At 40.8% G+C, this 24619-nt stretch overlaps 1 protein-coding gene across 1 annotated transcript in view; it reads right to left on the bottom strand.

Moving 5' to 3' along the window:
* Nucleotides 1-287: 287 nt before the first annotated feature.
* Nucleotides 288-24619, bottom strand: part of LOC140715142 (E3 ubiquitin-protein ligase TRIM8-like) — a 109302-nt gene continuing 84970 nt past the window's right edge. The window contains exons 3-6 of the mRNA XM_073026912.1: nt 17238-17471; nt 11648-11679; nt 8830-8945; nt 288-2662 (exon numbers count right to left, since the gene is read on the bottom strand). Coding sequence (XP_072883013.1) covers nt 1992-2662; nt 8830-8945; nt 11648-11679; nt 17238-17471 — 1053 coding nt within the window. The 3' untranslated portion in view covers nt 288-1991. The remainder of the gene's footprint in view (nt 2663-8829; nt 8946-11647; nt 11680-17237; nt 17472-24619) is intronic.

Genomic DNA, 24619 nt, shown 5'->3' with positions numbered 1-24619 from the left:
TCAGCTCTTTATTCCTCTCTATAGATGCTGCTGAACTCCTCCAGCATTTCACGTGCCCCGAACTTGCTAACAGCCAGCGGAAAGCCACGCAGTGACGGGGCAAAGCTCCATACAGACAGCAGCTGCAAGTGAACTTATCTTACAGCTGGCACTGTAAAGCGTTATGTTAAATGTGCCATCCCAAAGTAACCCAGCTGAGCCCAGAAATCATTTCCAAAATCCTTTGTGTCTTTGTTTGTCAAATTAAGTCTCTGTGCACAGGTTTAAAAAAAAGACAATCCCAACTCTTCATGTATACATGTTTATTCAATGCCTTAAAAGAAGATATCGATAAAGTGACATGAAATAGGAGGTTTAGATAAACCCTGCATAACCTGGAAACTATAAGTATTTGAGAAAGACAAAAATGGCGACAGTTCTTGATTTTACTGATTACAAGAGTTTTTCCAAACACTAACATTCACCCTTTTCTGCAGGGACAAAGCAAAACAGAGCTCCCGTGGTCAAACATCTATGGACCATCACCACACAGTTAAAATACAGCCAAACCTCGTTACAACAAACCTTCCATTACATTGAGCTTTTCCCAGGTCCCCAGCTGAAGCTCCATTTCATTTTTAATTTAAAAAAAAAATCAAGGAATTCAATCCCTTGATAAAATAAACTTTGCTATAACATGCAGACCAGCAGATCCATTGGCACCATTTGTAACGAATCCGTTTTCGTTTTGCACGATAATAATCGTCCTTACCACTCATAGGGTATTCTACTGCCACCAACGCTGCCCAAAAAAAAAGGAAAAGAAAGGTAACAGAATTTCAAAATGGGGCTGTGGAGCATTTTCCCCAGCAGTCGATGGTAAAGGAATGAAACCAGAATTGGAGCTCAAACCTTGGCAAAGCACGGCAGCTCCCATCCTCCCGCCTGACAAAACCATCACGGGTTAGTAATAATGAGGTTCCACTGTCATTGCCCATTTGACACAACAGGCCCAAAAAAATGTTTGTTTGACTAAGAGATCATCAACATCTTGAGCATGATTGTAAATTTCCCCTCTATCCCCACCAGTTTCTAGAAATAAAACAATATTCCCAATTCTCCAGTTTTTTTCCCCTACAGAATACTGATTTAGAAATGTTCATGTTATGCATTAAGCATACTCCTAATTATTTATCAATATATAGTTTACAGGACTGCATTTGCCAAACCCAAAATAATCTGCCTTTCTTCTAGCTGGTCAGGAACCCAGCCTGACCAGTCTCTCATTCTGCTTTGTAGTAGTCCCATTGTGACATTTTTTTTTTTAAAAACTATGATTAAAGTGACAGGCAAATCTGCCATGCTTAATTAGGGTGTAGTTTCCACATCCAGGAAGCCAGAGTCACACCTTGAACATTTTAGAAAAAAATATTTTCTTCTTTGATGTCTTTTTCCATGAGTAAGTCCATACTCAAAGGGGTTATTGTAAAAGAGCACTGGGTAGCTATGGAAATCAACGATTGAAATGTCCTGCCTGTCAACCAGCCAGAGACAACCTTCCAGTCAGCATGGCGTTACCTCATGACGACTTCCAGTGTCAGGGTCCCACAGATCACCCTTATTCAACAGGTCAGACAAACGCTGCCAATGCCCTCAGCGCAATTTGTGCTTCACTGTCAAATGGTACCTCTGCTTATTGCTGCTAATTATTATACCAGAGCACTGTATGATTAACTAATATTAAATGCCTCTGCAAAAAAAGTGCTAAGAGTTTTCATATAAAAATTCTGTTATGGTTGTGGCACTCCTGGACCGAACGACCAACAAAGGAAGCCATTTAATACAGAACATGGTTCCATTCATGAATGGATTACTAAAACCAGCACTGGAATTCAATTGCACAAAAAGTTTACATCATGTGCGGAATGTATTTTCTAACTTTTTTTTTTAAAGCAAATGATCTGAAATTAACATTTACAGAAAGAAAAATTAAAAAGGAAAATGAACACTGTTCAAAATGTATGATAGACAGAATTGAGAAGATTAGCTTGCGGTGTAGTGTTCAGTGAAGGATTGGCCATGTACCCTGCAGTTATCTTGCCTGCGGTGTTGTTATGAGATGCTGATCCCATTCCGTACGATATAAGAGACTGAGGTACCGAGGGGGCAGGTGGAAGAGCGTGTGCGTATTCCTGCGACGTCACAGACCAAGGGAACGTACCCGATCTGCTGTAGGGCTGGTGTCCATTGTGGTTCGAAACAGAAGGCACGCCAGAACAGAAACAGTTATCCACAGAGCACACGAGGATCTTGCGACCACCGTAGCCGACCGACTGGGAAAGTACAGACTGCTGGGAGGGCGTGCCGTTGGGATAGTGAGTTGTACTGAAGACTGAGCCCGTATGGACAGGCTGCGGACCACTGGTCAGTCCCACAATATGTTGGGAAGAACTACAGGGCACAAGGGACTGTGTTGACTGGCCCTCTACAACAGACCCACCCTGGCCCATAAACTGGCCGGCAACATTTCCAGCGGTCACTTCCAGGAAGCCATTGTCCACACCGGAGGTCGTGGCCATAGGGAAAGCAGTGGAGTGCTTGCGTTTTTCACCAGCTGTACTGGAAATGTTGCAGGTGTACGCAGGAATGCTCTGCAGAAACGGTACAGGAGTGCTGATTGTTCCTGTTAAAGCACACAAAAAAGAGACAGGTTACAGAGGAACTGAAAATTGAGACAAACAAATGCACATTCAATCATTTAGTTTAATCATTCTGTTTTTGTGGATGTCTGCGAAGAACAAGAATTTCAGGATGTATATTGTATACATTTCTCTGATATTAAATGGAACTATTGATCTCATGAAGGACCATCACCACCCTGGACATTGCCTCTTCTTATTACTACAGATAATGAGGAGGTACAGGAGCCTGAAGACATACATTAAATGTTTTAGGAACAGTTTCTTCCCTACTGCCATCAGATTTCCAAATGGACCATGAATCCATGGACACTACCTCGCTATTTTGATCTCTTTTTGCATTATTTAATTTATTATATATTCTTATTGTAAATTATAGTAATTTTAATGTAGTGCACTATACTGCTGGTACAAAACAAGAGATTTCACGACATAGGTCCACGATTATAAACCTGATTCGGATTCAGATTCTGATTCATACAGTGTTGGACGTGAATCAGAAACACCACCGAGAGATTTATAAATCTCTCGGCACATCAAACCCTCAATTTACTAAAGACCTCTAGGTGCCTTTGTAAATCCAGGTGCTCCCTTGCCCTTTCCCATTTGCTGGCGTGACGAACACTTTAAGACGTTATGTGATGCAGATCAGGTCCTCAACTTCTGTACAGAAGTGAAACAAGTTATCAGGTAACAATAACCAGTCAAGCCACTGTATCTCAGTATGTGACAGAAATAAACCAACTTGCCAAATTAACTAGCATGCACATAACTTATAATGCTCAATACTTTGACTCAGATTTTAAATTATGTAGCGCATAAGACAGCTGCTTCACTATCAGGAATGTGGGATGACTCAGGGGACAGGCCACTTTTTAAAAATGTGCTATGTACAGGAATAGGGATGTTTCCAGGATCCTCGTTACCATCAGTGGAAAGCCATTCTATATTCAGGGATGGAATCGAATTTGTCATCTGCTATAAAATCAAATCCCTACCATCCCCTACAGCAGAAAAAAAATTCTAATTAGAATTCACCATGATCAAATTACTTTTAAAAGTAGAAGAATCTGAAATGACTTCGTATCACAAGGATACTTACAAACCAACCTTACAACTTCTCATGCTTTTGTTAATTCTCTGAAGATTTTGACAGCAGAGGTATGACTGCATTTAATGCTTTCTCTGCCTGACCAAAGAGCTGGTGGTGACCATTTTCATAACAGTGCTCAAGGTTATAATGAAAAGTCCTGATGAAGGGCCTCGGCCCAAAATATTGACTCTTTATTCCTCTCCACAGATGCTGCCTGACCTGCTGGGGTCCTCCAGCATTTTGTGTGTGTGTTACTCTGGATTTCCAGCATCTACAGAATGGCTTGTGTTCAAGGTTAAAACTCATATGCAAATTGCTAATAATTAACCAGGTTGGACCAAATTCATTGATAACTATGAGTCAATTAGGTTTTTGTTGTCCGAAAACCCACAGATTTCATGTTCAGCTTTCCTGCTGTTAGCTAAAACTGAACAGAATTATTAACTTCATTTTTTAAAGTAACTACTGTGAATGCCTGCAAGAAAACGCACCTCAGAGTTGTATATGGTGACAAATATGCACTTTGATAATAAGTTTACTTTGAACTTTAACCTAGTGAAACCAAATTCTCATCTCCCAGTTGTGAATCCAGTACCAGACCAGCGTGCATCACAATGTGGAATGCTGGAGAAGAATTTTAAATGTACACAAATAGAAAATCTATGCTTGGGTTAATTAATGAAATGAAAGGCCTAAGTAGTACTCTTCAGTACTGATCATTACAGGTACAAGATTGAAAAACAAGGTGTTTGACATTGGAAGGGGGAAAAAAAATAAGTTTAAAAAAAATAAATATGCTGTATAGCTACTTCTCTCATGGATGCTCCTGTTAAAATCTATGATTTCAAAATAGTTCAATACAGTTGAATACTTCCTAATTGTTGAATACCAAATATTGCTTCATATGGATGTATTTTTCACTCAAATATAATGTTTATCGATGTTAAGAAGCTGAGAAAAGGGAGTGAATTGAACATTTTTTTTACTATCAATGAGGCTAAGGTTTTAGATTTTGACAGGATTAATTTATCAGGATGAAACAGATCGAAGTTACAGTACGGCCAAAACTGTTTTTGGATAAAACTGTGGATGAAATTTAAGAGAATAAAAATAAATTGGCTCAATAAAACACTGCAGTGTACCCCTGAGGGCCAAAGTCTTTATTTAGCATGAAACAAAACACTACAGGAAGAATGTGGAATCTTTAGAGTAGGTGCAGAGGAGATTTACCAGGACACTGCCTGGAATAGGCTGAGCGAGCTGGGGCTTCTCTCTTTGGAGCGAAGGCAACTTGATAGGTGCGTACAACATAATGAGATGCACAGATAGAGTGGACTGCCAGAGACTTTTTCCTAGTACGGAATATAGCTGATATGAAAGGGCCTAACTTTAAGGTATTTGGAGGAAAGTATGGGAGGAGGGTGTGGAGATGTCAGAGGTGGGGGTTTTTTGTGGAATGTGCTGCCAGGGGCGGTGGTAGAGGCAGACACTACGTGCATACCTAAGAGACTCTTAGAAAGGCACGTGGATGAAAGCAAAAATGGAGGGCTATGTGGGAGGGAAGGAGATTGATCTTGGAGTAGGTTAAGGATTGTGGGCCGAAGGCCTGCACTCTGCTGCACTGCGCTATGTTCTGTAAGAGGAAAGCGAGATGATAAAACCTAAATAACAGAAGGCAGATCCAAAGGACTGGGAGAAAAATAGAAAGGAATAGTGGGCATGTTGTACTAAGGGAATTTTAGCATGAGGAATTAAAAATACTTCTTGAGGATTATTGTGTACAGTTCTGGTCACTGAATTATAGGAAAGATGTCAACAAAATAGAGAGAGTACAGAGAAGATTTATTAGAATGTTACCTGGGTTTCAGCACCTAAGTTATAGGGAAAGATTGAACAAGTTAGGTCTTTATTCTTTGGAGCGTAGAAGGTTGAGGGGGGACTTGATAGAGGTATTTAAAATTATGAGGGGGATAGATAGAGTTGACGTGGATAGGCTTTTTCCATTGAGAATAGGGGAGATTCAAACAAGAGGACATGAGTTGAGAGTTAAGGGGCAGAAGTTTAGGGGTAACACGAGAGGCAATTTCTTTACTCAGAGAGTGGTAGCTGTGTGGAACGAGCTTCCAGTAGAAGTGGTAGAGGCAGGTTTGATATTGTCATTTAAAGTAAAATTGGATAGGTATATGGACAGGAAAGGAATGGAGGGTTATGGGCTGAGTGCAGGTAGGTGGGACTAGGTGAGAGTAAGCGTTCGGCACGGACTAGAAGGGCCGAGATGGCCTGTTTCCGTGCTGTAATTGTTATATGGTTATATGTTATACGGTTATATCTTCAGGGGCAATGTGGATCTTCCAAGAACAGATGAAGGCGAAATTTATTTATTTATTGATTGATTGATTTAGAGATACAACAGTAGCCTGTCCACCCTTTTGAGCACTGCCACGCAGCAATCCCCAATTTAACCCGAGCCTAGTCACGACAATTTAGAATGACCAATTAACCTAATATGAACAGGTATTTCTTTGTACTATGGAAGATAATGGGAGCAGCCAGACAATACCCACACACTCCACAGGAAGGATGTGCAGACTCCTTACAGAGGATGCTGGGGATCGAACTCTGACGCCCCGAACTTGAATAGCGTTCTGCTAACCGCTACATTTCCATAGTGCTCAAAATTGGAAATGTAAAAAGGGAATTGGCAAACTTGGTGAATTCCTCTCCAATAGCTTTTCCAGCAGAGGAAGCATATATGTAACATTCCAGGGAGACTAGAACTCAGCAATCTTAATACAAGCACATAAATAATATTGGAAAATTTAATAGCACTAAATACATACAAATCCCCTGAATCTAATTGTTTCCACCTCAGGTTTTTCAAGGCAAAGTTGAATGGAAATTACAGATTTTTTAACCGTCAGGAATCGCATATTTAAACTGTAAATCTCCATTTTTTTAAGACATTGAGAGAATGAAACTGGAGATTATTTGTCATATTGATCTGAAACCACCGAACATTATGAGAATCTATAATTAAAGCCACAAAATGGGTACTTAGAGGAATTAAGGGAGCAAATACAGACCATTAAAGCGCAGGTTTTATCCAGATAAGTTAACTGAACTGGAAACTGAAGTTCATGGAATGTCAATACACAAGTATGTGGAATTCCAGAGTATCCCACATAAGAGTATTAGTGAAATTTGAAACTCGTGGACAGAAGACTAGTTGAATAATTAAAATAGGGATAATTCTAAACTGGAAGTGGCTGATGGTAACCCACACTCATTTGCTCTGTTATGACAACACTCACTTTATTCATTAGTTTTTACATGTAAAGTGTTCATACCCAAGTTTGTCCATGACACAAAGATTAGTGACACAGTAAGAAGTGAAGACGGGAGTTTAAAATTACATAGTGATGGATGGGTTTCAGTGCAGGTAAGTGAGAGGTCATCTATTCTGAAGCACAGAAAAACACATCACAGTATATGTTAAAAGAAGGATCTAGGAGAGTTAGGATCCATGAATCATAAAATGTTCTCGGCTACACAATCTAAATTAAAAATTGATATTTTGAAGGCTAGAACATGTAGAAGAGACACACACAGCCTTGGAAGGACACAATAAGTTATCCGTATAGCTTAGAAATATGGAGACGAGGGAAGGTCAGATTCACCAGCATAGAGACTAGGCTCTCTGTTAAATAGGGGAGAGATCACAAAGTAAAAATCGCCTGGTCTGCAGAAGATTAAGACATAGCATATTTGATGGTTTTAAATTTTTAAAAGAATAAGTAGGGTTAAGAGAGAATAATTTTCCATTGGCTGGCAATTCGGAACCACTTTAAGAGAGTGTGGCGGAATTTGTAACATCGTGAAACAGCGTTAAACACTGCTTCCATTAATAACTAAATCAGCGACAGAGGTTTTGCCAGGAAAGGGTATTAAGGGATAAAGATTCAAAATTATTCCTTAAATGAGGAAAGAGACCAAGCATGGCCTCTCACATCCCTACAGACACAAGAAAGTATCTATCCAAATGCTCCCAGTTTTTGCCAAAAGATACAGTGCCTTGCAAAAGTATTCAGGGATGGTGTGACCTGGCAGATGCGCAGTATTAGATTTCTGCCACACACATCGCTAAAAGCAAAGCATATCCTTTCCTCTGGATACTTTGCAAAGTGTCCCTTAGTGGGTTTTGTAGTCGGATGAGACTAAAGTGGGACTTTTTTGCCTCAACGCTAAGCAGTACATGCGACAAAAAACTAAAATGGTGCATCAGCCAGGTAGCAGCATCCCTGCTGTAAGGCATGCTGGGGTTAGCATCATGCTTACGGGGATGCTTCTCAGCAGCAAGGACTGGAAATCTGGTCAGGATTGATGGGAAGGTGAATGCTGCTAAATACAGAGAGATCCTGGATAAAAACCTGCTAGCCTCTGCCAAAAAGCTTAAACTGGGAGGAGGTTCATCTTTCAACAGGGCAATGACACGAAGCACACTGCCAGAGCAACCATGGAGTGGCTTCACAATGAAGAAACTGATGTCCTTGAGAGGCTCCGTCAGAGTACTGATCTTAACCCAATCAAACGTCTCTGGCAAGATCTCAACGTTGCTGTCCACCACCACTCCCCAACGGATCTTGAGCGATTTTGGGTAAATCTTGCTCTATTATGTTGTGCAAATAGAGACTTATCCAAAAAGGCTACTGGATGTAACGGCTGCGAGAGGGGGTTTAATTCAGTACTGAGTAGAAGGGGATGAATATTTTTGAACTGTGGACATGTCAGTTTTTGAATTTTTGATACTTCATTCTTAACCGCTTTCCCTATTTTTTGGCTCTACTGCAGAAAAAGGAGCACATGATTCACAAATAAAAATACTCAGTTAAATTGAAAAAAATCCCTGGCTGTTATGTGAGCAAAGGCTTTGGGGCTGAATACTTCTACACGACACACCAACCTGTACCGTGGTCTAAATATGACCAAAGTATATTTCACTTTTAAACATCAGTGGTTATTAACTCTTTGTGCAATTATTTTTAAATAGGGTATTATTACCTTCAAGCAGCTTTCTGATGTGCTTCTCCTTCTTACCGATTTCACTCAAGAAAGGCTTTGGCTGGAGGTGACCAAATTTGGGAGGTGGCAACCCATTTCCAGTACATGCCTGAGTCCTTTAAAAAATACATGTTATAGACAAGAAAATAATGTGCTCTGTTCACATCATGATCAAATGTTTCAAGAACTCAAGGATTACCAATTAGACAATACAATTTAGTACTGTCTGCTCACAATGTAGCCTATTTCAGGCTTCAGTAGCACAGAATGGCCGTGGTTAACTAATAACCATGAACTACAGTGAGTAGCCACTCATTAGTGCAAAAATCTAATCAGCCAATCACGTGGCAGCAACTCAATGCATAAAAGCATGCCGACATGGTCAAGAGGCTCAGTTGTTGTTCAGACCAAACATCGGAATGGGGAAGAGATGTGATCTAAGTGGCTTCGACTGTGGTGTGGTTGTCGGTGTCATGCAAAGTGATTAGACTATCTCAGAAACCGCTGATCTGGGATTTTCACACACAATAGTTTCTCGTGTTTTCAGAGAATGGTGTGAAAAACAACAAACATCCAGTGAACGGCAGTTCAGTGGGCAAAAACACCTTGTTACTGAGAGGTCAGAGAAGAATGGTCAAACTGTGGGGTGGGGCGAGGGCTACATTACAGAATGCGTTAAGGAAAATCAGAACCCATTATTCATTGGGTAATTTGTATACAAACGATGCTAGACAGTTATTACAGATCTACTCTCAATAATCCGCCACCGTGGACATTAATATTATTAATACAGGATGGACTTACAGATGAAGGTAACACAATACAAAACTAACAACTCTGGTGTTTTGCAAAGCAGTCCTAAACTTCTGTAATGTCAAATAGAGATTGAACACACACTTCATCAAATTGTCATCAGCAAAATTAATTTATTTTAATATATTAGATTGAAGTTAATAATGGCTTTGTTAATGTAAGGTCATCTCTTTCCAGTCTACCTGCTCTCTCACGAGTTAATGAATTGGTCAACACTAAATCATTTCTGTATGATAATTATTTCTCATGCACACATTTTCTACTTAACAATAAATGGAGTAAAATCATATTTGCTGTGGTCATGTTTTTTTCCACCTTTTCATTTAAAGCTCTCACATCCCCATTGATAATGAGAACAGTGTTTAATAGCATTTTCCTGCTAGTTGTATTGTGATACAGTTCCTCATTCTGTTATCAGAGAAACTATTATATACAAAACAACTATTTTTCTGCTTCATAAACTTCCCTAAATTTGACAGCAATGACCATCATTTTTCAAAAAGTCATTTTATGGGATAATCCAGGCAAGTGGAGAATATTCATCACATTCCTGTCTTGTGCCTTGTAGATGTTGGGATTCCTGTCAGCAATCAGTGTAAGGTACCCAGCCTCTGACCTGGTCTCGTATTCTCTATACTTCCATGGCTGGCCCTATCAAATTGTAAAACACAGAACAGGGCAGCACAAGCACATCAGCCCATTATCTCTGCACCACGATGCCAATTTAAACTGCACCTAATCCACGCCCTTCAGTTCAGAGCCTTTCCTTCTATGTATCTAAACACCTCAAACTCTTCTCTCATAACAGCTTCCACCACTTACCCTGGCAATGTGTTCCAGGCAAAAAAAAACTGCCTCGCAAATCTCCTTTAAACTTCCACCCCCTCACCTAAAAGCTGTCCCCTACAGTATTTGACAGTTCCATCCTGGGATAAAGGCTACTTATCCTGTCTATATCTCTTATAATTTTAATGTACCAAATTATCCCTCAGCTTTTGCTGCTCCAGATATAACTATCCAAGTTGTCCTAAGCACCCTCTCCAAACCAGACGACATCCTGGTGAACCTCTTTTGCAACCTCTCCAGTGGCTGCACATCCTTCCTGAAATGTCTGAGGAGAATTGCTTTCAATACTCCAAATGTGGCTTGACTAAAATGTTATACAGCTGCTAACTTTTGATCAAAATGACCATAACTTGAAAAACAAAGAAAAATTAGAACTGGACGTCAACACCCACCCTTCACCATTCCCCATTCCCTTTTCCCCCTCTCACCTTATCTCCTTACCTGCCCATTGCCTCCCTCTGGTGCTCCTCCCCTCTTTTTCTGTCTTCTATGGCCTTCTGTCCTCTCCTATCGGACTCCCCCTTCTCCAGCCCTGTATCTCTTTCACCAATCAACTTCCCAGCTCTTTACTTCACCCCTCCTCCCTTCAGGTTTCACTTGTCACCTGATGTTTCTCTCCTCTCCCCCACCTCTCACTCCTCAGCTTTTTCTCTCCACTCCTGCTGAAGGGTCTCGGCCCGAAACGACAATTGTACTCTTTTTCACGGATACTGCCTGGCCTGCTGAGTTCCTCCAGCATTTACTGTGTGTTGCTCAGATTTCCAGTCGGTCTGATCACTTCTTGCTGCTAACCTGCTGCATTTGATCATGACTTCCTGCACCCATTGTCACAGAGGAGGAGCGAGAGTACTTTGTGTGAGCAGCGTGTTTAGTTGGAACAGGTCATGCAGTAGCAGGTCAGTGATAAAGTCACAGTGACTTCATCTATGTATATCATTCAAAATTTCTAAAGGTGGCATGATTCAAATGTAGCACTTTAATGTTCAATTAATGGAATTAACCTCATTGTTAATAACACAATTAATTTCCCAGTTCTGCACATCATAACAATCTGATTTACAAAATGGCTTCTTTCAATACCACCTTCACGTGCAAACTCCCAAATACCTCCCACTCTTCCAAATCATGTCAGTAACTACAAAACAACATAAATGCTTACCTTTCCAGTAGAATTTTTACTGATTTTGTATTCTGAAAGAGAGCGAAATTATAAAATTACATTCTTTTTACCCATTTTCAGAATCTTGTTTTATTTTCTTCCTAACAAACTTTCATAAAATATAGAACTCCCACACACGAGTGGAAATAAATGTTTTATTCAGCTATCAGTCAAAAATAGCTACTTAGATTGATTCTAAATTAGAGTCACTCGGCACTAAAGTCAATGTACTATGAACAGTGCAGCCTGAGGTATGGGGTTCGAGATATGAGAGGTGAGATTGTGCAAGAAAAACTGACAGAAACGAAGCCAGAAGGTCAGAACTTCCTGCTAGTGGTTTTCTTCTCCTGATCATCATTGTCACTTATACCCACTAGATTTATTTTTACAGAGCTGCTGGTGCTGAAAAAAACAAATGGCAACCTGATCCACAAACGGTACCTTCACTCCATCCACTGCTAAAGGCAAGATCGCTGGTGCCCATTTCGATTCAACCTCTCATTGCTGTTCCAACACATCGGTCCAGGGCCTCCTCGTACTGCCACAGTGAGGGCAAACTCCGGTTGGAGGAGCAACACTTCATATTCCAGTTGGCTAGCCTCCAACCTGATGGCATGACTTTGATTTCTTTAACTTCCATCAATTTCTTACCCTTCCCTCCTTCTCTCTTTTTCTACTCATTCTGATTACCCCTTCTCTTCTCCCCACGTAACCATCTCCTCCCTCTGGTTTCCCTCCTCCTCCTCTTTCTCCATGGCCCACCATCGTATCAGATTCTGTCTTCTTCAATCCTTTACCTCTTCCACCTACCACCTCCCAGCTTCTTACTTTAAGTCCTGTCGAAGGGTCTCGGCCCAAAATGTTGACTGCTTGTTTCCACAGATGCTGCCCAACCTGCTGAGTTCCTTCAGTTTGTTGTACGTGTTACTTTAAATCTTCCCTCCCCCCCCCCCCACACACCTGCCAGCTTGGACTCCTGCCTCTCCCCTAACAGGGTTTCTACCCCCTTCCTTTCTAGTCCTGGTGAAGGGTCTCAGCCCAAAATGTTGATTCTGTATGCCCTCAGGTAGATGCTGCTTGACTTGCTGAGTTCCTTCAGCATTCTGTGTCTACTGCCTAAGAATTCCAGCATTTGCAGAACTTCTTGTGTTTTTGATCCAAAATAGCAAGATGCTGTGGTGCAACAAGGCCTTGTAGGGGGCAATAATTGTCAAGTGGGCAGTCCAGAACAAGGGCTGCCCATGGAAATGCTGGAAAGTCATGTCCCAGGCTTTGCTGCCTGTCAACTCAATTAACTTCTTAATGTTTCTGGAGGATCAGACTCCAAAATAATTAAAAGTCAATTCAATGACACAACAATTTAAAAACTGAAACTGAAACAATTGAATGGTCAACAACCAAAAATAGCAGAGCCACAGGAGACAGCAGATGCTGGAATCTGGAGCAGCAAACAATCTGCCAGAGGAACTCAGTGGGTCAGGCAACATCTGTCAACAGTTCCTTTCCTCCCACAGATACTGCTCGACCTGCTGAGCTCCCCCAGCAGATTGTTTATTGAAACAAGAATAGCAGCCAATCAAACCCATGACCCATTATTTACCCCTGCCTCTCGCAGCCACCATCGACAGTCTTTCTACACCAGGTCAGATCTGATACAGGCTTAGCACGCACATTTTTCAGCAGAACTACAACTTCAAGCTCTGCTCTGGTCAACAGGTTCAATGTCAAAGAATTATCAGAGTCAGGCCAAAAGTTTGGGACTTCCTTGCATGCGTAAGAACCCAGGATCCTAAATGTACTCTCCTTTTGAGAAATGGCAATATTTCCCCAGAAAATCCATCATTCTAAGGGGCCACATCTGACAAAAATAAAACTACAAAACCCTTTACCTTAAATATTTCAGGAAGAGAACTTACGGAGATAACTGATCTTCATACAGTATGATAGCATAGCAACTACATGTGGCAAACAAAGCTCATTTTTCATCTTCTGATTGGGTGAAAACTGACTTTGAGTAAGTATTAAAAATGCTGTCCATGGTTAAACAAATCAGCAGATCTCTCAGGGATGCATACTAGGTTGCTAAGTGAAGTAGGGGTTAATGTTGCAGCACAGCTTGCTATAGTCTCTTAATCCTCCCTACATACGGGGAATGGTCCAGAGAGCTGGGAAGTGGCAACCGTGGTCATCTATTTCTATGGACATTCCAGGTTCAACCATGTTTGTGAGGAAGCTTTCTGAAGCAAAGAGAGAAAACATTAAAATATATTAAGCTTGCATAAATAGAGGTGAGCATTTATTAATTATATCATTAACTAACCTGACTGAAATTTTGAAGTGGTGACAGAGAAAGCTGATAAAAGGAATGCAGTAGACGTTTGTCTGCTGATTTTAAGATTAATTCCATATAAAAGATTAGTTTGTAAAACAGTGGAATTAAAGGTCAGATGGATAGGTGAAAGGCAGAGAGCGGAGGCTGCCATGTGGTAAAGAGTGGTGGTCTCCATGTGTCAGTGCTGGGTCCACTATTGATCTAAGATGCATAGTCATTATCTGGACATGAGTGTGGCAGCTGCCCATTTCTTCAAGGAGTTTATTACTACCCTTATAGTTTATCAGATTTCCATATTTGCAAATGACAGAGAGCTCGGAAACGTAATGAACAGAGAGACAGTAATAACTTCTGAAATGTGAGGTGGTATACTTTTTATGCAAGAGGAGTCACAATTCAGACTAAATGGTACAGTTCTAAATTTTACTACAATTTTCCAAGAAAGAGGTTAGTTTGGTGAAGCTGAGTTTAAGGTAGACAGGAGATCTGATAGATATACATAATTTCATAATTGCTTCAGGCAAGGTAGCAATTTCTCCCATAAGCAGATGGCTCCAGGACCAAGGCACGAAGAAACTGCAGAAGATATGGGGTGGGGAGGTTCTGCACAGACTGAAATCAGTTTAAGATCCAGAATTCAGTCTGTAAAGATGGTCAAAACAGACTCAATCAGAACCTTCAAAAGGGAACCGGAAAGGCATTTGAGAGAGGATAATTTCGGAGTTAGTGAGAAAGAGTTGAGGAATGATTTTGATCACATTGCTTGACTACAAGTTGGCATGGATTCAATGGGCTGAATAGCCTCCTTGTGTGCAGAAACTTTTCTACAGTCTGCACAGAATTGCATTCTTCAAATAAACTGCATTCTTCCAAAGTCCTTTTGCCTACGGAAACACTCGTTTATTTTACCAAGATTACACTCCCTCAGCAAGGTCCCCATAAGCAAAAAGGAAGGAAGCATTATTTTTCATGGATTTTTAAAAAAATGACTCCCAAATTAAATATTCCATAGCTCCTACTGGCATGTCTACCCCCAATCATCCTAACTTGTTGTAAAAACCTAGATTTTACTAATCCCAAGAATTTGATGTAGAAAAGCTTGAGAAAGAGTTGGCAAGCTTAAAGCAAATTACATAGCAACATAAGGGGGGCAAGAAAGGAAATGTGCAGTTATGGAGACTCAGCTTGGAATTTAATTCCCTAATTGTTGATGCTAAAGTCTGCATAGGAATTTAAATAAAACTCTTTTCCTATTAGGGTTACTTGCCAATAGAAAGTTAAGTCTTGATGAGTTGTGTGTTACTTCAGCCAGTTTAGAAAAATCCTTCTGTAAACATCTACTATGACAACATCTCACTAACTTCAAAATGAAAATAAAACCCTACAAAATATTATAGCCACTCTGCCCCATAAATTAAAAAAGCATCAAACTAAACCATGGCTAATATCTCTTTGCAGAAAAATAATATAAACTCCTTAAATCTCGAGTTAAATGGACATGATGTTAAGTTAGCAGCAGCAGTTTGATTTGACTTTCATACCAGAATTTCCCTTTTAGTGAAAATGATTATGATTCAATGCTTTATTGAAAAGTGCTTTCAAAGTTAGTAAATCTTTTACATAATGAAAGTATGATTAGATAGACCTTTAAATTTTATCTTCATGAATTTCATCTCCTGCATTAACTGTTTGGAAATTATGAGTACTGCCAATTAAAGAGTGTGGTTCATCTGTGTTTTGCTATTTCACACCAGAAAACGTCACTATCATTCCTATGGTAAAACAGAAATTGCAACAAATTTACCAGCAAGGGCAGTACAGAACACAGAGCAACATGCCAGAAGTCCCATATCTTGGTAGATATTCCATGCTCCCAGTCAGCTGTTTGATTCCTTACAATGTGAGAAACAACAGAGGGGAAACGCAGGCTCCGTTTCACAGTTTGCCGGTATTAAAATGGAGAGACTGGCATCAACATTTTCCATCACAGGCTCCTATGGCCACATTTGTACAGAAAGTTACCCATTCCAATGAATCTGATGGTTATGTATAATTGCTGTGAGCCTTGCACTATAAACCTCAAGATTTGTGTTTCTATAAACATTTTACCTAAGAGAAAATATTAGCACTATTTTCCAAAATATCTATATTTTTGCTGTCTAATAAAAAATGTAAAACTGCTAAGAATACACAAAAAACAGAATGCTTGACTTTAACCTGCTACCGGGTGCCAGTGCAGAATACTGTGGACAGCAGCAGCAGCATTACACTGTCACACATGCACTTTATGTCAACTTGTATATCTACACAATGCTTTTTTAAAGTCTGTTAATAATGTTATTAATATTATTTTAAGTGCTGTATGTGATATACGTACCGTATTTTGAATCTTGTTCCCAGAGGTACGTTTTGCAGCATATACCCGTGAAAAGCTAAATGTATTGTGTTTGAACCTTGTTCTTGGAGGAACATTGTCTCGTTTGGTGATATACATGTATACAGTTGCCTGATAATACACTTGAACTTGAACCTAGAGATTGAATTGCATCTCTACCATCTGAACCCACTACAACCAACAGCAGAATGGGTGACCAGTATCAATTCCTGGGTATCACTGCCTCAGAAAATCTATCCTGCATTTGCAAAGATGGCAGACCAGTGGCTATATTTCATTAGGAGTCTGAGGAGATTTCATATATCACCAAAGATTCTAGTAAATTTCTACAGATGCCCCATGGAGAGCATTCTAACTGGTTGCATCATTGTCTGGTATGGAAAGGCTACTGCACAGGATCAGGAAAAAACTGCAGAGGGTTGTAAACTCAGCCAGCTTCATCAAGGGCACTTGCCTTCCCACTATCGAGGTCATTCTCAAAATGCATTGCCTCAGGAAGGTGCCAACCATCATTAAGGATCCACACCGCCCAGGACTTGCTCTCTTCCCACTGCTACCCAGGGAAAGTACAGGACCTTGAAGACACACACTCAATGTTTTAGGAACAGCTTCTTCCGCCATCAGATTTCTGAACAGACAATGAACCCATGAGCACTACCTCACTATTTTTGCTCTCTTTTTGTACTACGATTTATGTAAGATTTCTTATAATTTATAATATACATTGTGTCTTGCTCTGTACTGTAGGTGTAAAGCAATAAATTTTACGGCATATGTCAGCGAGAATAAACCTGATTCTGATTCCTATTTGGTCTCAAGTCCATCTAGTCATTTCACTGGCCAAACTTGCTTCAGAAACCTACCTTCATAAATGAAATATCCTCTGTCCTGTCCCACATTTTTTGCACGGAGTTCAGTAATTTTTTAGCCTCTTCCAGTCGCTCATTTAGCTGATGTACTTGCGATGCATTCTCGTCACAGAATTTTGTCCGTGTTTTATCGATCAGTTCCAACGTTTTCCCCAGATCTTCTTCTAGAATCTGACGCATTTTCTCATATTGCAAACGCACTTCCTCTTTCAACTGATGGACTTTCTCCTAAGGAAAACAAATAGTCAATGGCAAAAGTTATTTAAATTATGGATTATATACAATTCACAGTGATGTATCTGGATGCCTGGGCACATGGCAACTATTAAGGTGATATTCAAACGAAATTTCAAAACCTCGAACAAATCCAGCCCCATAGTTCACCAATCACACCCAACCTCAAACAGAACGGCTGGTTGAGTAGAGTCGCAACAACCATCTTGCACTCAACATCAGTAAGACCAGGAGAGTGAAGTGGGAGAACACACAATGGTCCTCATTTACAGATCAGCAGTGGGAAGAGTAAGCAATTTCAGGTTCCTGGGTGTTAACATCTTCCAACATCTAACCTGGGCCCGGCATACTGATGCAATTATGAAGAAGGCACGCCAGCAGCTATATCATTAAGAGCTTGAGGAGATTAGGTATTTACCAAAGGCTCCAGCAAATTCCTACAGCTGTATTGTGCAGAGAATTCTGACTGGTTACGTCACTGTTGGGTATGGAGCTGCCAATGCACAGAGCTGTAGAGGCTTGTAAACTCAGCCAGCACTTGCCTCCCCACCACCAAAAGTGTCTTCAATAGGTGATGTCTCAAGATGACGGCATCCATTATTGAGGCCTTCACTATCCAGGACATGCCTCTTCTCATTACTACCATCAGGGAGGAGGTGCAGAAGCCTGAGGATGCACACTCAATGCTTTAGGAACAGCTTCTTCCCCTCTGCCATCAGATTACTGAACAGACCTTGAACCCATAAACACTCTCACTATTTGCTCTCTTTCTGTACTCCCGATTATTTATCCACTGGTGATTTTTAATGTATTGCACTGTACTGCTGTTGCAAAACAGCAAATTTCATGACATATGTCAGTGATAATAAACCTGTTACTGAGCCGTTTATGCTTAACTGTGAATGCAAACATCCTAGAAGTTTTATAAAGCTTGCTGTGTGCAAACATAACTTCACACCTGTTGCAACACAAGGGGATTTTTTAAAAATTGAAAATGGAAATGACATACCCCAGCCTTTTGTTTTCAACAAGCCTCAAATAACAAAAGCAAATACACAACTGAAATGATTATGCAGCAGTTAGAACCTTCTTGTATCACCATGGGCCAATATTTTGTGCAACAATAAGGCATTGAACAATCCTGATTGTAGAGAATTAGCACCCTCAAGCAGCATAAACACTGGGACGTGCACTCTGGGGGTGGCCTGCCTTCTGCTGACTTATCCATTGTTCACTGAAATACTTTGAACCAACTGGTCTATGTCAGATGGCTTTACAAGTCAAATCAGATTTTGGCATCTTAATTTAAATGCATATACATTGCACAAAAGTCGAATAACAGCAGCGCTCATCATTTCTACATATTTGGAAGAAAAAATTATCTTTTGTCATTAAACATGTTAGAGCGATTTTGGAGTTTAGCACACTTAGCACATGAAGTGTTTCCAGAGGCTCGACATGAGGCACGTTAAGACCCTGCTGCCCCCCTCACTGGACCCCCTGCAATTCATGTACTGTCCCAGCTGTTCAACAGACAACACCATCACCACCACCCTCCATCTGGCCCTCACCCACCTGGACAATAAAGACAAATATGTTTGAATGTTGTTCATAGACTTCAGTTCAGCATTCAACACAATCATCCCTCAGAAACTGATTGGAAAGCTGAGCCTACTGGGCCTGAACACCTCCCTCTGCAGCTGGATCCTAGACTTCCTGACTGGGAGAACTCAGTCAGTCCGGATCAGGAGCAGCATCTCCAACACCATCACACTGAGCATGGGGGCCCCCCCAGGGTTGCGTGCTCAGTCCACTGCTGTTCACTCTGCTGACCCACGACTGTGCAGCAACACACAGCTCGAACCACATCATCAAGTTCGCCGATGACACGACCGTGGTGGGTCCCATCAGCAAGAACGACGAGTCAGCTTACAGAGAGGAGGTGCAGCGGCTAACGGACTGGTGCAGAGCCAACAACCTGTCTCTGAATGTGAACAAAACAAAAGAGATGGTTGTTGACTTCAGAAGAGCACGGAGCGACCACTCTCCGCTGAACCTTGACGGCTCCTCTGTTGCGATTGTTAAGAGCACCAAATTTCTTGGTGTTCACCTGGCGGAGAATCTCACCTGGTCCCTCAACGCCAGATCCATAGCAAAGAAAGCCCAGCAGCGTCTCTACTTTCTGCGAAGGCTGAGAAAAGTCCATCTCCCACCCCACATCCTCACCACATTCTACAGAGGATGTAGCGAGAGCATCCTGAGCAGCTGCATCACTGCCTGGTTTGGGAATTGCACCATCTCGGATCGCAAGACCCTGCAGTGGATAGTGAGGTCAGCTGAGAAGATCATCAGGGTCCCTCTTCCCGCTATCACAGACATTTACACCACACGCTGCATCCACAAAGCAAACGGCATTATGAAGGACCCCGTGCACCCCTCATACAAACTCTTCTCCCTACTGCCATCTGGCAAAAGGTAGCGAAGCATTTGGGCTCTCACAGCCAGACTGTGCAACAGTTTCTTCCCCCAAGCCATCAGACTCCTCAATACCCAGAGTCTAGACTGACATCTACATCATTTATTATTATATTGTAATTTGTCCTCTACTGTGCCTATTGTCTTGTTTATTAATTATTGTACTGCCGTGCACTGTTTTGTGCACTTTATGTAGTCCTGTGCAGGTCTGTAGTCTAGTGCAGTTTTTATGTTGTTTTATGTAGTCTAGTGTAGCCTTGTGCTGTCTCACATAGTCTAGTGTAGTTTTGTGTTGTTTCATGTAGTACCAGGGTCCTGGAGGAACGTTGCTTCATTTTTACTGTGTACTGTACCAGCAGTTTATGGTTGAAATGACAATAACCTTGAGTTGACTTGATTTAGCAAACAACTTTGGCCACCAGTCTTCAGACCTGAATATGGATAGTGGATTTGTTTTTAATGCAGCTCTGAACAATAGGGTCATAGACCAGGTAACAGGCACGTAGCAGATTGTCTGCGTGTGCATGAGTCCAATCAGCATTCCATTGCATGGATGCATTAGTGATTTATGCTAGCTTTGGGAGTGATGCTGGGAGGGAAGATTGTAAATACGGATTTGTTTGACTTGTCCTGAATCTTCTTTGATCTTTAGCACATAAAGTGTGTGTAGTGCCGGGCACAGCCAGACCTTCCACCAAAAGTGTCTCAATATCATGCCTGCTGTATCTTGTTTTGTTGAATAAAGAGGCTGCTTCACAGCTACCAGTACTTTTCTCCTGTGACTTCATTCATGCGACAACAAAACATATCTCTGAAATGTTAATAGAGCTCTGACCTACAGGACAGCAAGGATCATGGGAATCTACAGTAGAGGAAAGGAAATAGATGATCCAAAGACCCCATACATGGTGCTGGAATAGATAGAATGAAGCCAAAAGGAGACCATGAGTTTCAAAGCTGAACACATTCAAAGCCAAGCCAATAATATGCTGGTCAACACAAACAGGAAGTTCTAAATAAGATGGAATTTTTTAAAAAAAACTAGATTCACAGAACACTATAACACAGAAACAGGACCTTTGGCCCATCTAATCCATGCCAAACTATTAACCTGCCTAGTCCCATCAACCCGTATCTGGATCACAGCCCTCCAAACCCCTCCCATCTATGTATTTATCCAAACTTCTCTTAAGTGTTTCAATTGAACCTACACTCACCACTTTTACTGGCAGCTCGTTCCAAACTTGCACCACCCACTCAGGTTCCCCTTAAATATTTCACCTTGCACCCTTAATCTATGACTTCCAGTTCTAGTCTCATCCAACCTCAGTGGAAAACGCTTGCTGACCTATCTATACCCCTCATAATTTTGCATACCTCTATCAAATCTCCCTTCATTCTCCTATGCTCCAGGGAATAATTTTCTATCCTATTCAACCTTTCCCTCTAACCCAGGTCCTCAAGTTCCAGCAACATCCTCGTAAATGTTCTTAGTATTCTTTCAATTGTATTGATATCTTTCCTGTAGATAGGTGTACAGCACAGTTTTAATCACTAAAAACAAGAGAATCGTTCAAGTGCACAGGAAGTGCAGATAAGAAACACAGACTCAATACCAATGTCAGAGGTACGAGTTAACACCATGAATAAGGTTAAGAGTGTAGATAGATGTTCAATCAGAAAGGAAGTACCAGAGAGGTGATAATAGAAGATCCAAAAGCAGACTGGGCAAGTACAGGAAAGTTAAGTGGTTAGGAAGAGCAAGTAATTGCTTTCTCCCATAACTTTTGGAAGGTCACTTTCCTGTTTAAGAAATGAATGCCTAAAAAATGCGCAGAAACTACAATATAGTCAAACATCAGCACGAATGTCTCAAATGAAAATATCCTCCTCAGTAACATTGAGCTCTCTGAAGTAATTACAGAGGGAATAGATAAGGACAACACCATAATTATCTAGATTTACAAAGGGCACTTAATATTTCCAGCGATCGATAAAGGCAGTTAAACCATGTGAAGTTCAAACACACGAGGAATGATAATTTGGATGTTGCAGTTCATAAGTGGATTGCCAGAAACATCAAGTATTCACAATTTACGTTACCAATTTACATTTAAGAATAAAAAAATCCAAATTTGAATATCAACCAAATTTGAAAGCTGGTGGAATATGGAAATTATGTTTCTTTGAGGAACTTGAATTTAATGCAGACTGACAATATATTTACATGTTAGACATACATTTTTACAAAAGAATTGCAGTAGTGTCAACTGTAACATTTTATAATAATAGTTTATCTATTATTTGTAAAGTACTGGTAAGAATCCAATGAATAAACTCACTAAAACATAGTGACGTTGGTTAATATAGTCAGAGAGCACTACAGCAGAGACTTTGGCCCATCCAGTCTATGCCAACATACTATCCTGCCTAGTTTCATCGACTTGCACCTGGATCATAGCCCATTCATCCATACACCTATCCAAATTTATCTTAAATGTTGAAATTGAACCCACACTCATCACTTATGCTGGCAGCTCATTCCACACTCTCACCACCCTCTGAGTGAAAAAGAACCCCCTCATGCTCCCCTTAAACTTTTCACCTTTCACCCTTAACCCCTGACCTCTAGTTGTAGTCCCACCCAACCTCAGTGGAATAAGTCTGTTTGCACTTACCCTATCTATACCCCTCATAATTTTGTAGACTATTAGATCTCCCAATCTTTTACACTCCAAGGAATAAAGTCCTCACATATTCAATCTTTCCTTATAACTTAAATCCTCTAGTACTGGCAACAACCTTGTAAATTTTCTCTGTATTCTTTCAGGTTTATTTACCTGTTTCCTATAGGTCAGTGACGAAAACTGCACACAATACTCCAAGTTTGGCTTCGCCAATGTCTTATATTACTTCAACATAACATCCAATCTCCTTTACCCAATACTTTGATTTATGAAGGCCAATGTGTCAAAAGCTTTCTTTATGACCCTATTTACCTATGACACCACTTTCAAAGAATTAGGCACCTGTATTCCCAGATCCCTTTGTTCTACCACACTCCTCAGTGCCCTACCATTCCCTGTGTAGGACCTACCCTGGATGGTCCTACCAAAGTACAACACCTCACACTTGTCTGCATTAACTTCCATCCGCCATTTTTCCGGCTGGTCCAGGTACCGCTGCAAGCTCTGAGAGTCTTCTTTGCAGTCCATTAATCCTCAGTCTTGGTTTCATCCATAAATTTGCTGATTCAGTTAACCACATTATCATCCAGATCATTAATATAGATGACAAACAATAATGGGCCCGTACCAAGTCCTGTAGCACTCCAGTAGTCAAAGGCCTCCAGTCAGAGAGGCAACCCTCCACTACCATTCTCTGGCTTCTCCCACAAAGCCAATGTCAAATCCAATTTACTACCTCATCCTGAGAGTCAAGCGACTCAAAGTTCTTGACCAACTTCCCACGTGGGACCTTGTCAAATGCAATACAGTATAAGAACATTAATAAGCTGGATCAAATATTACAATCTGTTTCTAGAGGGGCAGAATTGTAAGATATGCTAAACTGGTTGGACCAGAAATGAATCACAGTAGTTTGAAATGCTACCCTGTAAAGTGATTAGAAGCTTCAGGGATGATGCAGAAATATTTATAAGGATAATACTGGAAATGCATGGTTACATTTATCAGAGGGAAAAGGATGGGCATCCCTTCTTTTGAAGAGATGGTTTCTGCATCGCATGGGAGGTCCTTAGCAACATGAAAGGACACAAAAGGTTAGAAATTGATTTTCAGTTGTGTGCACTAAATATGCACTATAGTAATTTAAGCAGATTTACAGTTGCAAGAAAAAGTTGATGTACCCTTTGTAGTTACTTGATTTGCTGCATTAATTACTCTTAAAATGCAGTCTGATCTTCATCCAAGTCACAATAATAGACAAACAATCTGCCTAAACAACTAACACACAAACAATTGTACTTCTTCTTGTCAATACTGAGTACACCGTTTAAACAATCACAGTCTAGGTTCAAAATGTATGTGAACCTCTGGAGTAATGCCTCTACAAAAGCTATTTGGAGTCAGGTGTTCCGATCAATGAGATGAGATTGGAGGTGTGGGGTGTCGAGGTGCCCTGCTTTATCAAAGACACACAAAGTCAGGTTACTGACAGAGCCTGCTCTTCTCAAGAAAGATCTGCTTATGTACACCATGCCTCAATCAAAACAACTTTCTGAGGACTTTAGAAGAATTGTAGAGACACATCAAGCTGGAAAAGGCTACAAAAGCATTTCTAAAGACCTGAGTGTTCATCAGTCCACGGTAAGAGAAACTGTCTACAAGTGGAGGAAGTAGTACTGTTGCTATTCTCCCTAGGAGAGGGCATCCTGCAAAGATCGCACCAAGAGCACAATGTGCAATGCTAAAGGAGGTGAAAATGGCCCCAAGGAGAACAGCAGAAGACCTGCAGGGAAATCTCTAGAACGTACTAGTCTTTGTTCATGTGTCCACTATAAGAAAATCACTGAACAAGAATGGTGTTCATGGAAGGACACCATGGAGGAAACCACTGCTCGCCAAAAAAAAAGCCATTGCTGCATAATCTCAAGTTTGCAAAAGACCACCTGGATATTCCACAACACTTCTGGGACAATGTTCTGT

Source organism: Hemitrygon akajei, chromosome 23 (assembly GCF_048418815.1).
Source record: "Hemitrygon akajei chromosome 23, sHemAka1.3, whole genome shotgun sequence".
NCBI classification, from domain to species: Eukaryota; Metazoa; Chordata; class Chondrichthyes; order Myliobatiformes; family Dasyatidae; genus Hemitrygon; species Hemitrygon akajei.
This window is presented reverse-complemented; position numbering and strand designations above follow the sequence as displayed.